This window comes from Etheostoma cragini, chromosome 15 (assembly GCF_013103735.1).
Source record: "Etheostoma cragini isolate CJK2018 chromosome 15, CSU_Ecrag_1.0, whole genome shotgun sequence".
NCBI classification, from domain to species: domain Eukaryota; kingdom Metazoa; phylum Chordata; class Actinopteri; order Perciformes; family Percidae; genus Etheostoma; species Etheostoma cragini.
In genome coordinates, this window is record NC_048421.1 from 23,927,398 (window position 1) to 23,942,729 (window position 15,332).

The window sequence follows — 15,332 nt, forward strand, 5'->3', positions numbered from 1 at the left end:
CCCCCCCCCCCCCCCCCCCCCATGGATTGCATGTTATAGGAGGACTTGTTAGCTTGGAAAGGACAATCCCGAGCTACTCTGTTCTGCTGAGTCGTCCTCTGTGTCTCCGTCACACATCGCTCTGGGTCATGAACTGTTGAGCAAAAAGTAAGACAACAGTGTCCCTTTTGTCCATCTCGGTAACTCCTCGTGCCCTTATTCATTCATGAAAGGCAAAGCCTGAACTATTCCGAGCTGTTGGACTGTCTGACCGGCTTCATACTGCATGCTTCATGTTGGCGCGTGGCTTTAATGTTGCTGTAGCTCCCGCTGTGTAAACCTGTGTGTGGTAGTCACGGAGTCTAGGCTGACGTCAGTCAGAGGTTACAGGTGGAACGGTCATCTGATTCATATGGACAGCTTTTCAAAGTCCTGACATGTCCTGTACTTTAACAAGATTGCATCTCTGGTGTGGCCTCATGTCTTTCTGTTACAGTTTTATATTAAAGGACTAAGTGCTGACTGGGTTTGGGGTTGTGTTTATTTTAGTTACCTAGAACTTATTTCAAATACTAACAGTACTCCTACCTGCGTGTGTGTGTGTGTGTGTCACAAACAAACCCGTATCTATAAAAGATGACACACGCAGAATACTGTTGTCCCTCTTTAAAGTTTGAATCAAACAGGAGAGGAGGCCTAAGAAAAAAGCACACAAGGTATTTTCAAAGAAACATGAAATTGGACCTCATTGTCTCCTTGGACCCTCAGATCTGCTACCAGATCTGGCAACCTTGCACCAAAATAATAAACCGTTTCAGTGGTTCATCAAACGTTACAGGGTAAACTTTACTTCTGCATTCTCTATACCACACTATGCAAGTCTGCCGGATCAGGTAGTGGATCAGGTAGTGGATCTGTAGTTCCGCTGAGACATAATGGGGCAATTCCACTTCCGACCTGTAGGGGGACCGAAGCGGGACTGACGCATTGTGTTCCTTTAAAAACATATTTGACCAAATCTACAAGTGGGCTACCAGGGAATGCTGGTAGGGGGGGGACCCCTCTTTGAGAAATACTGAACCAAAGGAGTCTTCATGATGAGGGTGCATTCGTTGCAGACTGGCTGCATCTCAGAACCTCCCCCCCCCCCCGTCCTTATCTCGGTCCTCTGTCCCTCCGCGGTGAAGGCCGACTGACAGCTCTGACTTCAGCCTCGAGGAGGGTCCCTGAGTAGATACAGGAAGGAGACTACCTGGAAGCCGTGCAGCTGATGGAGATGCTAGCCCCGCCCAAACAGCCGACAAAGTCATGTGACGCTTCAGAGGAAAGGACGTCTCATCCCATCAAAACAGAGTTTCTCAAACCTTTTCCAATACTGAACCCCCTGACCACTGCAAAAAAAAAAAAAGTAGTTTCAAAAAAAGAGTCAATAAAGATAAAGAGGTACGATACCGCGCCGGCAGTCACAGATTTACTAAACAGTACATTTTTAACAAAAACTTGAACTTTAAATTTTATATTTCAAATGTAAATAATGCATCACATAACTCATTCATTATTACAGTATAATTATTTCAGGAATTATGCATGACATATTTCTAATGACCGAATGATAAATAATGATAAATCTTACTAGCATTTTTGCTAAAAATGTCACGAATACCCCGCAGTCCTCCAAAGTAACCCTCGGGTCTCCTCTTTTGATGTCCTCACGTCTCTCCCGGACCTTCTCGGCGGGAGGGACCAAGACGCAAGGAAAGGAGGCGAGTGGAGGAGTCGAGGAGGGGATTCGAGATATGAGATGCAGCCCAGGTGATTCAAAGCTACATTATAATAACATAATAATAACATGAAATATCAACGTAACGAGCTCTACTCCCACTGAGCTGAACGCTCTCCCAAGCAGAACTACGAGACTAATGCTTCACCAGTCTATGTAGACTCCTCTGGTCCTGGTCTGGAGTCTCTCACTCGTACTGTTGCTCCCATGGGAGATTCTGCAGAGATTTGGCCAACATGGCCGGAACGGGGACTGATCAGAACTTGAAGAAGTTCAGTCTTGATTGTGTAGACCTTAAATTCTCCAAAAATAAAACCCTGACCTTTTATGTCCATGGTTAACACAGATGAATAGATCCGTCACTCAACGTGTTCTCCAGTTTAGGTTTTGAAATTAAAATTGGAAATGAAATGTAATGCGCATGATCAGGGTCTCTGGAAGCCGAGGGGGGGGGAGCCCACGTCGCTCGGGCTGCGCAGGCTCGAGTCGTAGGAGCTGGGTGTCATTCCCACAATGCCCTCGGTCTGGGGCGTCTCCCCACACAGGAAGTCGTCCTCGTCCTCCCGTGAGCCCTGACAGACACACACACACACGCACACACACACAGTTTGAAAACCTTGGAAATCAATAAAGTAATCCAGTACACAACGAGGCTTTTCATATTCTCATTTTTTACCTAGATGTAGATTATATACATATAGATCTATAAATACATATAGATTTCCATATTTCCTTGTATATAAATACGATCACATATGTTTAGCTTCTGCGTCGCTGGTTCAAGTCCCCGTAAGGACCAAAGTACGGGGGCCAAGGTGCTCTTGAGCAAGGCACCACCCCCTCCCCCCCCCCCTTAGGCAGTCGCAGCCACCTACCGACTGAGTCTCCTTGCTGGGACAGGGTCATGTCAGCTTGGACTTTAAGACTACAAATAGATTATGATTTAGCAAGAAAGTAATCACTATTAAAAATACCGGTTAGCCTAAGCTTTGGTAAGTCCCCCGACCCAACGTCATTGGGGGGGCATTAGGAAAACCCTCAAGTACTGCTCGAACCTTGCTCACCCTTCGGTCGTCTCACCTGTGGTCCTGTTTTGGTGGGTAGCAGCTCTGCATCCGACACTTCCTCCCAGACCTGGTACAGGGGCTCAATCAGGTGACCGGACCTGCAGGCAGGCACACACACGCACACACGCACACACACACACACCTTCGAGATCAGGTTTGTGGAGTTGTGCTCCCGTCTTGAGATAACTGTTTTGATTTGATACTGTAAAGAAAATTAAATTGGATGATTTCCCCCGAGACATCTGTCTTCTGAGAACTAGGCAGTCACTGAGCCTGCACAGGTTAGTGACACCACGAGGTTTATCAGAATCCTTTGTCAGGGGCCCAATCAGCTAGCTGCTGCGTATGGATATTTAACCCTCATGTTGTCTTCTTATTAACCATCAACTTGTCCTTCCACCTCAAAATTGACAACGATTTTTTTTTTTGTGCTTTTCTGATGTTTTTGACGCTTTTTCTGATTTATTTCTCACTTTTTCCAGCTTTTGGCGCTTTCAAAAAACCCTGAGCTGGTTTAATAACAGGTTTTACACTTATCCTTGGAATTCATGGTTAACAAACCTCATTTCTATTAACTCATACATACGCTTTTTAGTTAAAAAGGCAGAAAATATGAATTATTTAGACTGACAGTTAAGATCAGAGGATGCTGAGTTGAGATGTTGAGGGGCGGATGTCGAAGTTTAGTCCGGATCCTGGTTTGAAACCATAAAAACCCACAACATTCAAAGAAAGTAATATTTCATTTGACTTGAAGAACGTTGTATGAAATCCATATTTCTGATATAAAAGACTGAAACGGGTCCGTTTGACCCGAGGACAACACGAGGGTTAAAGTATCGTTTCCTTGGTAATGCATGGTGATGATGAAGGGGGGAGGGGGGAGGGGGGGGGGGGGTACCTCCGGAGCAGGTAGGGGTCGAAGGGGAAGAAGCTGTCCAGGGGGTTTGTGTTAGTGGTCACCCGGTCCCCCCCGGCGGAGCTGCGGACCACCGGCAGCACGTGGCGGTTGTTCCTCTCTATGATGGTGTAGCAGAACACCACCTGGTACGTCCTGCAACACAACAACACAACAACACAACAACACAACAACACAAATGTAGATCGCTTCATAACGGAACATGATGGCATTTTTTTTTTTTTTTTAAGTGCTTTTTATGTTTCATTCCATGTTGAATTTGTTAAAATAAAATAATATAAAGCATGGTGGAAATGATTTCCTTTCATTAGTTTTGCGTTCAACAAGCAATTTGTTGTATTTCAGCAGGAACCAAGATCAGCACGTAGACCGGACTGCTGCCGGTTCTGGTTCTGGCTCCCTATCTCTCTCTCTCTCTCTTTTAAAACGGGTCTGGGAGCCGACAGCTAAGCCTACCTTTCCTCTGAGTGTTCTTCTCCTCCCTCGTTTTGTTAGAATGGAGGGAGGCAGGGAGTGAGTGTGTGTGTGTGTTTGTGTGTGTGTGTGTGTGGTGGGGGGGGGGGGGGGGGGGGGGGGGGGGGGGGGGGGGGGGGGGGGGGGGGGGGGGGTACCTGGTGATGGCGGCGAACGTGCTGGTGACGGCAGGCAGGCACACTTTGAGGGGGTTCAGCTGACACATGACCAGCCGCTCCAGGTTCAGACTCTGCAGGTACTCCAGACCTGAGACAGACAGACACACACACACAAACAGACACACCGACACACACAGACACACACACAGACGGAAATAAAATGAGGTGGTGAGACTTAATGTGATAAAGTAGACCAACAGCCTGTATGTGTTTTGCCTAATTATTTATGTTATTATATTATAAATTATAAATATTATTTATGTATGTCTTATAAGATCATGTGTGTATGTATGATAAAAAAAAATGTCCCTTTTGGTCATTTTTGTCTTCTTTTTCTTCTGCAGTCTTGCCTAAACTCTAAGTTCTCCATTATCCCGTCCTCTTTCAGTCCCTCTGTTCTCTGATTTGTACATTTCTGGACACAGTAACTTTTACATAATTAACACATTTACATTAAATATCTATCTTTTTTTAATAATTGATCAACGTATCAGAATCGAGCATCAAATCGTCCTAAAGAGAATCGCGATGCATCCATGAATCCATTACTTTTCCCATCCCTAGTTTCCATCGGCGTTTATTGCACAATTAGGAGAAACTCCGATGAGATTGAACCAACAAACTTACTGTTGATATTCCTAAAATCCAATAGAATAAATCAGTTTTCATATGCTATTACTCCATTTGGATTAAATTGGGAGGACTGAATCATGGCAGGTGCTGCTGGAGGAAGCGTCCTGACTGGGCGGCGGCCGGTCATGTGACGGCGCCCTACCTGTCTTCATGCTGCCCTCCAGCAGGGCCCTGTGTCTGAAGATGAGGGTGTAGAAGACGGCCTGGCAGGCGGTGTAGAAGGGCCCGTGCAGACTGATGTCGCAGCAGGCCTGCCTGCCGCTGCTGTCCTGGCTGTCGATGTAGCGATGGGTCCAGGAGACCAGCAGGTCCAGACAGCCCCGCACAGTGCTGTTGGGGGGGGGGGGGGGGGGGGGGGGGGGGGGGTTTCATTGAATTAGAACAGCTGCAGGAGCTACATGGGCACAGAGGAACAAACTGTGAACTCACATTACAGGAATGAACTTGGCCCGGGCCAGGAAGCTCCCCAGGTACCCGGCAGCAGCCTGGCGGAGGACGGCAGGCTGAGAGGGACTCTGCAGGATCTTCCACAGGTGGTCCAGGAAGGCCTCGGCCAACGCCTGGGACACAGGAGACACAGTACATACAGGACTCCGTAGAGAGGACGTAGAGACAGAACGCATCGCGTCGTCCTCTGAAAGCCACGAAAACCACTCTCCACTGACTTGTATTGCGTGGAGGTCCCACCCCCCCCCTCGGTCAACGTAGTCTGCTAGCAACCAACAGAATCCTTCTTTAAAGCTGCCGTGTGGCGATATACACAACTAACAGGGTAAATAACCCAGTATTTGAATTCTGACTGGGTCATCACCGAAAGAACAAGATCCAGGGTACAAGCGGCCGAAATGGGTTTCCTCAGGAGGGGGGGCTGGGGTCTCCCTTAGAGATAGGGTGAGAAGATCACTCATTTGAGAGGAGCTCGGAGTAGAGCCGATGCTCCTTCACGTCGAAAGGAGCCAGCTGAGGTGGTTCGGGCGTCTGGTAAGGATGCCTCCTGGGGGGCTCCCTAGGGAGGTGGTCCAGGCACGTCCAGCTGGGAGGAGGCCTCGGGGAAGACCCAGGACTAGGTGGCGAGATTATATCTCCAACCTGGCCTGGGAACGCCTCGGGATCCCCCCAGTCGGAGCTGGTTGATGTGCCTCGGGAAAGGGAAGTTTGGGGTCCTCTACTGGAGCTGCTGCCCCCGAGACCCGATACTGGATAAGCGGTTGAAGATGGATGGATGGATGGACATTTGATACATCAAACCATATTTTTGCATAATGTGTATATAAAACTATTTTTTATATGTATATAGATGCTGTCAGGACTGTTCACCCCTCTCTTTTTTCTGCACTACCTATACTTTATATTTTTATATCCGTGTTGACACTGTAAAGGGGTCGCTTCAGTCTCGTTGCACAGGTACTGCACTTGTGTATGACAGATAAAGGCTTTCTATTCTATTTTTATAAGCTGGTGACCCTAAAATAGAGATTTTATGAAGATTCCTTACGTATGTGACCACTTTTGTCTTCATAAAAGCTTGGTTTTTCAAGTCGCCAGCTTGTAAAAACTAAGTTCTGGGTTCTTCACATATTTGATACTGAATATCACCACACAGCAGCTTTTAGGCATTTTTCTGTTGTTTGCTTGAGGAGGAGGAAACCTTCTTTATAGTCATCAAAGTAGATGAAACAACTAAATTAGCAGTCATTTTACTCAAGTGTCTAAGACCAGCAGCATGGGTGGTTGGTGATTGGGCAGTTTACACTCGATCGTAGGTTGGTGTGATATGATAAAAATAAAAAATTATAATAATGTAGACTTTATTATTCCCACAAGGGAAAAGGCATTCTAAGTAATGACAGCTAACTGTCGGCACCTCATCATGACACGAGCCTTACGTGACCGCGCACCGCCATGTCCTCTAGTCTGTTTAAGCTCATGTTTGGTCTCCACCCACTCCTATATGAAATATCTGACTCTTTAGCTGGAAAAGGCTCCACCCTGTTCACCAGCCAGTCTCTACCTGGGTCTGTTGGTCCAAGTCCAGACACCTGAATGCTACATACTGCTGTTTCCTATCATTACTCATACACAGTGTGGGAAGTACTGACCACTCTGAAGCTGCAGAGGTAAAAGAGTGTGTACTGGACATGGCAGGAGGCATGTGTTGGCAGAATGAGCTTGTCAAACACGCTCAACAAATCTCGGTACAGATCCTTAGTCCTTTCAACACTAAGAGAGCCTGGGGGAGAGAAAAAAAGAAGAACAGAAGAACATGACACACTTATATACAAATATGCAAAAGCTTCAGGGTAAACAAAGTACATGTATACATGTTCTTAGATTCAGAAATGTGTCGTGTGAAATGCTTTGAAACACATTTCACTCAGTTAGTGGTCAGCCCCGTTAAGGGAAATGTGAGCTGCTCTTCAGCGTAAAAGCTGTTATTCAGCTACCATTGACGTGGCAGAAGTCCTTGATGTAAGCCATCAGAACCGCCATGAGGGAGTCCAGCCTGTCCGCCACCGGGTGGGCCATCGCCGCCGTCCTACAGGGACCATCTGCAGACATGTCCTCGTCCTGAAACACACACAGTATTCTTATTGGTCACGTACAAATGCAGTAAGTGTACTGAAATTCAATCTCTGCATTTAACCCATCCTAAGCATTAGGTGCAGTGGACACATTGTTGATCCAGGTTGATCCGGTCTACAATTTGAGCCACATGCCACCCACTCATACTAATACCCTTTCCACACTGTAGAGTTGCATTTCTTCACAATAATAATAATAATTATGTGTATATTGATAACAATCGCTGCCTTGAATGAGGTATTAAAACTGACATTTTAGCTTAATTAGCACACTTACATGTGCTGTCCTTTCTAGTTATTTAGTTTATTTATTGTCAATCAAATCCTTCTTTTATATCTACCTTTTCTATTTTTTATTTATGACCTACTTTATCTGGGACGGACCTAAGTATAATGTGCTGTAGGTAAATCTGGCCCAGACCCCGAGGAACCCTCAGACCAGGGCTGGGTGTTACCATGTCAAAGAGTCCTTCCTCAGTCGATTCCTCCGCCAGCTGGTTCTGCACCGCGTTTTCTTCCGCCTCCTCGATGTCTGACCGGGACGCACTCACCTGCAATATACAGCACACAGTGTTACAGGCAGGAGCAGACAGACACACACACACACACACACACACTGTTACAGGCAGGAGCACACACACACTGCTACAAATACAAAGACATTTCCGTGAAAACCTCACTGCAGATAAACAGGGACTTTGTATCAGTATATTATGGTGCCACCAGGTTTCCTGCCACCAGAGGACCATGGCACCCCCCCCCCCCCCACCCCCCATGTAAAGGTGTTTACAGTTTAGCCACTCACATCCAGTTTGAGCATCTTTCCGATGATCAGCTCCAGAACGTCTCGTCGAATTGCCGGTATGTACACGGTCACCCTCAGGACGTTGTGGACGTAACACTCCTGTGGACAGCAACAGACTGTCAATCAACAAAACACCACTGTACAAATGCACATTTTACTGGCTAATTATGGGATGAAATATAAGTTTGACATTTTTTTATTTGGTCTAGTTTGGCTTGGCTACAGCTCTGTGTGTCCCCCTCTGCTTTGGTTCAACACACAATATGTTAAAATACACACTACATGCATGTATAATGTGTATCAGGTCTGAGTAACAAATAAAGGGATGTTTGTGTGGCGAGTACAGGGACAGGTTGGAGTTTTTTTCCACACGTCCACGGTGCTGCTGCTCAGTGTGATCAACCACGTGCTGCTGTTTTGAGATCACCTTCACAGGTGTGGTGTGGTACAACAATCCCGACTGTGATGAGATGTTGGGATGTATGATGTGAACATGAAATCAGCTGTCTCTCACCAGTGTTCTGGAGGATTTCTGTATAAAGGGGAAGTTCTCGTGAAGAATGGGCATCAGAAAGCGACTCGTGCTGAAAGAAGAGGACAAACCTTTACTGGACAATACGGATATATGTATTATGAGCATACAACACATAAAACACATGCATGAATGCATACATCCGTGCATGCATACATTTCATACATCCGTGCATGCATACATTCCATACATACATGCATACATTCATAGATTACATTTGTACATGTGTGCATTTATGGGAGAGTTTTACTCTGAATGCCCCCCCCCCCCCCATACCATAACAGTTTTGTGAGTTCTGTGTTGTGGAAGAAGTATTTTCTCCCTGGTCTTTTGTTTAGTTTTGTCACATTGTTTATTCCTAGTAAAGGATATCCTTGCCATATACAGTATATGATAGAAAGATATGTTTTAGAACAATAGGGGGCGATTTACCAAACCTTCAGTCTCCCGTTTCGAAATAAGTGGTCTAAGACTACAGATAAATGAGCCCAGATGTAGTTCATCTGATTGGCGTAAGTGCTGCGAGATAACATTGGATTGGGACTGGTAAGACATTTTAAGACAAAAGACCCATGACTAACTGAGACATGGACAGGGGAGATTTAGAAGATTTACGGTAAAGCTTTCAAAGACCTTTAAAAGGTTCTGTGCTCGACATTCCCAATGTTAGTATAGCAGCAAACTAATATTTGATGTGGAAAGATATAGCAGGTGCCCTCCCTCGGAGCACCTGTTCTTTCTTCTGATAGCCGGTCTGGCCGTGCGTGCATGTGAGGGCCTTGTGCGTCTGGGTTCCACGGGGGGTTGCGACCTGTGAGAGCCGTGTGGAGGCAATCCCAACCTACTTTTTTCGTTGGTATTTCGAATGCAGCCCCTTTAAAAAGTTAACAAGTAGCTCACTGCTTATTAACGGCTGCTCAGGAAAGATAAGCAGGAGGAAAACAGAATGAACGTTGTCACACAACAATCTCCCCAAAACTCCTCTCTCCCCACTAGTGTTCAACACTATATGTCGTAAGACTGTTAATTATTGCCAAATGGAATATATAGAGATTTTGGTAAAGCGAGGATGTTCCCTCCTTTGAGGGTGGTCCGGTTTGTTTATAGTGTGAAACCAAAACTTACCGGGTCCAATGTTAAAATGTAACAAAAACATGGACCTCGGCCTGGACTTTCAGGTGGGAAATCGCCCCCCTAGACCCGGCTAGCAGAGACATCCGACTTGTTCCATACGGAGAAAGTATAACACAACGTCTCTCTCAACTCTGCAACATTTGACCATTTTAGGTCTTATGTATCAGGAATGTCTTAAAATGCTTACTTTTTTCCATCTTCCACCTTGCTTTTTGACACATTATTGATCTTCACTTGGTGACTGATATCAACTTGTTGTACGTACTATGTTTTTCAGTAGAGCAACATTTTTCTTTAACTCTATCTTAGTCATTTGTACATGTACTTACAGTATATATGCATATATACTCTGTTCCAAGATATATTTGTATTTGGCTACTTATTGGTTAGTTTATGGCTGTTTTTTTTTTTTTGTCCTTGTCTTGCTGTGCTTGTTTCTTGTTGGTGAAACAGAAAAGCTATAGATAAAATACTAAAAAACACTCAAAGTAATACAAGAAGACAAACCAGGAGACTTACGATGGGACGTATCTGGTGACGAGCTGCAGCGCCTGGTGACACCGGTCAAAGTTTCTGGGGAGGTCTGAACAAATCAAAGGAGCAGAAAAGAGTTTGGATTCACCATTTATTATTAAACCATTGGTGTTCCTCCAAAGAATACGAGGAGAGGATGTAAGCTGTCGCTGCTTCACATTCCCACTCCTCCCTGGCCTTCCTTCTCCACCCTCCACACCATGGTTCTGGTGTTTGAGACCAACATTTCACATATTGGAAGAGTCACTGGGAATAACAAGGGAGGACACCTACTTTCATCTTCGTCATCTGAATCCGAGATATCCACCCCTGCTTCACGGATGGTCACCCTCTCTGGAAACAAGGAACACACACGCACACACAGAAACACACACTTTAAACCTGCGTGAGTCACTGGTGCAGGGACACGGGGAATGCATTATATGCAATAAACACACTGCGAAAAGTCTGCGGCATATCCCAAAAGACACTTTTTTGATCAGAAAACTGCACTGACAGACATGTTCAACTTTAAATCATTCAATGAGTTATTATTTTTTGTCTTAATTGCACCAGCCATTTTCATATTTTACCAACATTTTCACAATCCGGAGCCTTTTTGATTACTGTAGCGACACTCAGCCCAGAGTAGTTCTATTCTTTACTATAAAAAAACTAAATTGCACCTTCTTTGCATCTCCCGCAACTTCATTGCAACAAAAGTACAAAACACTAAAACAACAGTTCCTTTTTTATTTTTTAAGAACTATACAAAAAAGAAATCGCAATTTTTTACAAAAGCTCCCGCAACATCAGACATTTTGGGCCGCAACAATCTCAAAAAAGACAAAGAAATCCTGGAGGGACGGACTTTAAAATGTTAATATATAGTTAAATTGAAATAATCTTTTTGTTTTTTTTAACTCTGTAAAAGAGCCTTTCTTTGAAGTCATTTTTTTAAGAATCGGTTTAGGAATCGGAATCGTTTTAAACCTACCGGTTCGGCATCGGGATCATAAGAATCCAAACGATACCCAGATCTACACTCAATCCATTAGCGTTGCTTTTTTTGGCTGCGTAGTGCGGCGAATGGAGCGCCCACTTGGTTCCCAGCATGTGGGTGGTGCTAATTCTCAAACCCGGCTGACATAAATGGCTGAGAGTCAGGCAACAGAGCAGTGAGGTCTACCGACCCCGGGCGAGAGCTTGGATTCTGCGTTTGATTGTTCTACCAGCAGGGAGGGAACCTACTGGGAGTGAAGTGGGAGACGACCATCCTGAGGCAGGCACACAGGTACACCGTCTGGGCTGAGACCAGGTTCCCCAGGAAGGCCATGTACTCCTCCACCACGGCCTGGCTCCGGCCCACCCACGGAATCCTCTGGAAACACACACACACAGACACACACACACACACATTTAACAAGTGCCTGAGAAAATAAATATGTTTCATAGGTTTGGGTGCAGCACCTACAGCTGAATGAGTAGACTCCTCTAAAAGACTTTTCTCAGATCTAATGATTGGAGTTGGACTTCTTTAGCAAGTTTTTCTCTTAAGCTTAAGCTTTTTGAGTGTTATTTATTTATTTATTATCTGCTCTAGCTTTTCTAAAGTTTTAGACTCAGATGTGGTGATAATAACGGTCAACAGTGATGTGGCCAAGAGAAGCAAAACTACCACAAAGAGACACAAACTGGATTGGGAATTTGCTTTTTTTGAAAGTAAAAAAACATTTTCTTAAGGAAGGACACCTAACCCCCCTTCAGAAAGGTTTGACACATATTTTGCCTCTAACAAATATATTCTACATATTCTCTCCATCTTGCAAACGTGGTGCAGGACCCCATGGGGGGGGGGGGGGGGGGGGGGGGGGGGCGGGGACTCTTTAAGCTTTCCCCGTCTTGACTTCCCATCCTCACCAAGATAGTGTAGATGAGCTGCTCATGGTCCTTGGTCAGCTGGGTCACAGAACTCCGAAACTCTTGAAGCCAGTTGATGATCTGAGCATCCTGTCAGAGGAGAGAAAGGAAGAGAGCTGACACCCCCCCACAGTGACACCACCCATCCCAGGTCAGCTAGATTCTCCGTGCAGACCCAACTCATGGTAGAGCCGCACGGAGATGTTGGGTCATGTATCATCAAGTATGTGTATGTATTGTAAATGCAGCAGAAAGTTACGCTGTGAGGGACCCACAAGGAGAAGTTGGGTTCAATCTCGGATGTGAGGCATCATTAGGGGCCCCTAGGGGCCTCCGTGGGGGACCCCTGAAGTTATTATTATCATCAAGTATGTGTATGTATTTTTATAAGCAGAAGAAATACACCCTACCCTGATATCAGGATCCGCCAGCTGATGTTTCAGCAGCTCGTAGTCACTCGAGTCTCCCTGCAAACAAGAAGAGAAAGAGCTAATTAACTACTAATTAATCTAACTAACTAATCAAAACTGTAACATTGATTACGCTCTTCGGCTGCTGACGACCACAAGCACAGAATCATCGAGAAAAAACATTTGCACATTGCGCTTTTGCAGGTGAATTCTTATTTTGTCTTGTGCTCCGAATGAAGAAAAAGGTTCAAAAGGGAAATGTTTGAAGGGAAATGTCCCAGTTCAAGGCTTGGTTTCCCATTGCTGACGCTCATATTATGAGGAACTTACCATGTCCAACAAAAAAAAACTGTTCATTAACTGCTACTCTGCTTCTGACTGGCTAGTAGTCCTTACCTAGGTACTGTCAGGACCCTCATCCTCTGCTCCTGACTGGCTAGTAGTCCTTACCTAGGTACTGGCAGGGCCTCATACTCTGCTTCTGACTGGCTAGTAGTCCTTACCTAGGTACTGTCAGGGCCTCATACTCTGCTTCTGACTGGCTAGTAGTCCTTACCTAGGTACTGTCAGGGCCCTCATACTCTGCTTCTGACTGGCTAGTAGTCCTTACCTAGGTACTGAGCATGTGCGACTCCTAACATAGATTGAACAGAAGTGAGATGTCTCACTCTGGAGCTAAAACAGAGAGCTCAACACACAGGGTGAAAAGAGGAGCTGCAGCAATGTGCTGTACAACAAAAACATGGTGTTTTTAGAAATTTAAAACCATGTAAACCTATTCTGATATACAATTATGAACCTGAAAATGAGCATAATATGAGCTTTTTAACTTTTAACACTAATTCATTCATTAACACCTCCCAGACATGGAGCTAAGCGTTGGACCAGCTAGCTAACGTTAACGTCTCGACTCTTTCCACTGGTTATGGTTAAGTTAGCGAACTAAAGTGGACCGACATTACGTTACCACTCACCTGTTTGTGTTTAGCTAACGTTTCCACAACACTGCCTCCAAATCTGACGGTCTTCACCGGAGGAGAGTTCAAGAAGTCCCGAGCGTCTATCTCCATGTTCCCCTGCACTCACTCCGGAGAAAAAGTAACGTTATCGCTTGTTCGGCTAGGCTAACGTTAGCTGTCTTTACGCTAAAAGACCCAGCTCAAGACGAAAAGACGAACTGGTTTCATCTGTAGTCTGTTTGCTAATAAATAGTCAGTGGTTTAAGGACAATTTTAATGTCTTCTGTACAGTTATTACTCTTTTTTGAAAAATAACTGCCCGGCTAGCGCGTGTGTTCACAACAGGAAGAAAACCCCTTGTTTACGGAAGGGAATACAGGACACCGGTGCAACATTCAAAGTCTTCCCATAAGCTCCATTCATAGTGTAATAAGTTCCGGTTGGCCTTTAGCGCACATGGATGGTCATAGACTGTTAATATTGTCAACATATATATATACAGTCCAGTCTGGACAGGCCTCGCCAAGTCACCGTTTAAACAGAGTTGAAATCATAGGAGGAGAGAGGAAAGAGGTCAATGTGTCCTCCATCCTCAATCCCCAGTCCTCAGTCCTCAGTCCTCAGTCCCCAGTCCTCAGTCCTCAGTCCCCAGTCCTCAGTCCTCAGTCCTCAGTCCTCCATCCTCCATCCCATAGACTTAGAAAGACTTAGAGGATTAGAACACATCGCTCTCTTCACTTTTAAAAAATATACAAAGGTATCAAACAAGAATGGATCTATATACACAACTGTATCGCCAGGTACCCAGAAACCAAATATACATTACACACAAAATTTACACACAAAATTTACACACAAAATTTATGTTTCCAGCAAGATGAGGATGGAGAATGGAGCATAGACATATAAATACTTTATATGTCTATGCTCCATCCTCCATCCTCGGTCCTACACAATATCAATTATTAATCAACGGACTAAAGTTAAATTAAAGGTCCTATTTTTTTTTAACATTGTATTATTATTGTGTATAAATGTATTTATTGAATTTTGATTTTACAAGACAGTACACAAAGAGACATTATTAACACTTAATTCCCACCCCAACACAACCAAACACATCGCTCTCTTCACCTTAAACAAAAAAATACAAAAGGTATCAAACATGAATGGATGTATATACACAACAAATATCGCCAGGTACCCAGAAACCAAATATACATTACTGTACTTTACACACAAAATTTACATTTTCCAATAAGACACTATAAAAGAAAGGAAAATAGATAAACAACCTAATCTATTAATGAATAGCCCTTCTTCATAGTTACACCTCCTGTAAAAAGTGACCAATACTATTGTTTTTAATGTAGTAAATAAACGGCTTCCATATGTCCTCGTATGCTTTATTTTTTCTTAGCAAAATATGTTTTTTTTCCAAGGCCATGCACTGTGCCATGGACTTAA

General features: G+C 44.6%; 1 protein-coding gene across 1 annotated transcript; it reads right to left on the reverse strand.

Moving 5' to 3' along the window:
* Nucleotides 1-1,669: 1,669 nt before the first annotated feature.
* On the reverse strand, nucleotides 1,670-14,252 carry rrn3 (RRN3 homolog, RNA polymerase I transcription factor). The gene is made up of 17 exons (XM_034894173.1): nucleotides 13,881-14,252; nucleotides 12,907-12,963; nucleotides 12,497-12,586; nucleotides 11,828-11,957; nucleotides 10,871-10,930; nucleotides 10,583-10,646; nucleotides 8,912-8,981; nucleotides 8,398-8,496; nucleotides 8,048-8,143; nucleotides 7,455-7,578; nucleotides 7,110-7,240; nucleotides 5,440-5,570; nucleotides 5,153-5,340; nucleotides 4,357-4,465; nucleotides 3,728-3,880; nucleotides 2,840-2,924; nucleotides 1,670-2,331 (listed from the first exon to the last, which is right to left on the reverse strand). The coding sequence occupies exons 1-17, from the start codon at nucleotides 13,974-13,976 to the stop codon at nucleotides 2,185-2,187; spliced, it is 1,830 nt and encodes a 609-aa protein (XP_034750064.1). The 5' UTR covers nucleotides 13,977-14,252; the 3' UTR covers nucleotides 1,670-2,184.
* Between the last annotated feature and the right edge of the window lie 1,080 nt (nucleotides 14,253-15,332).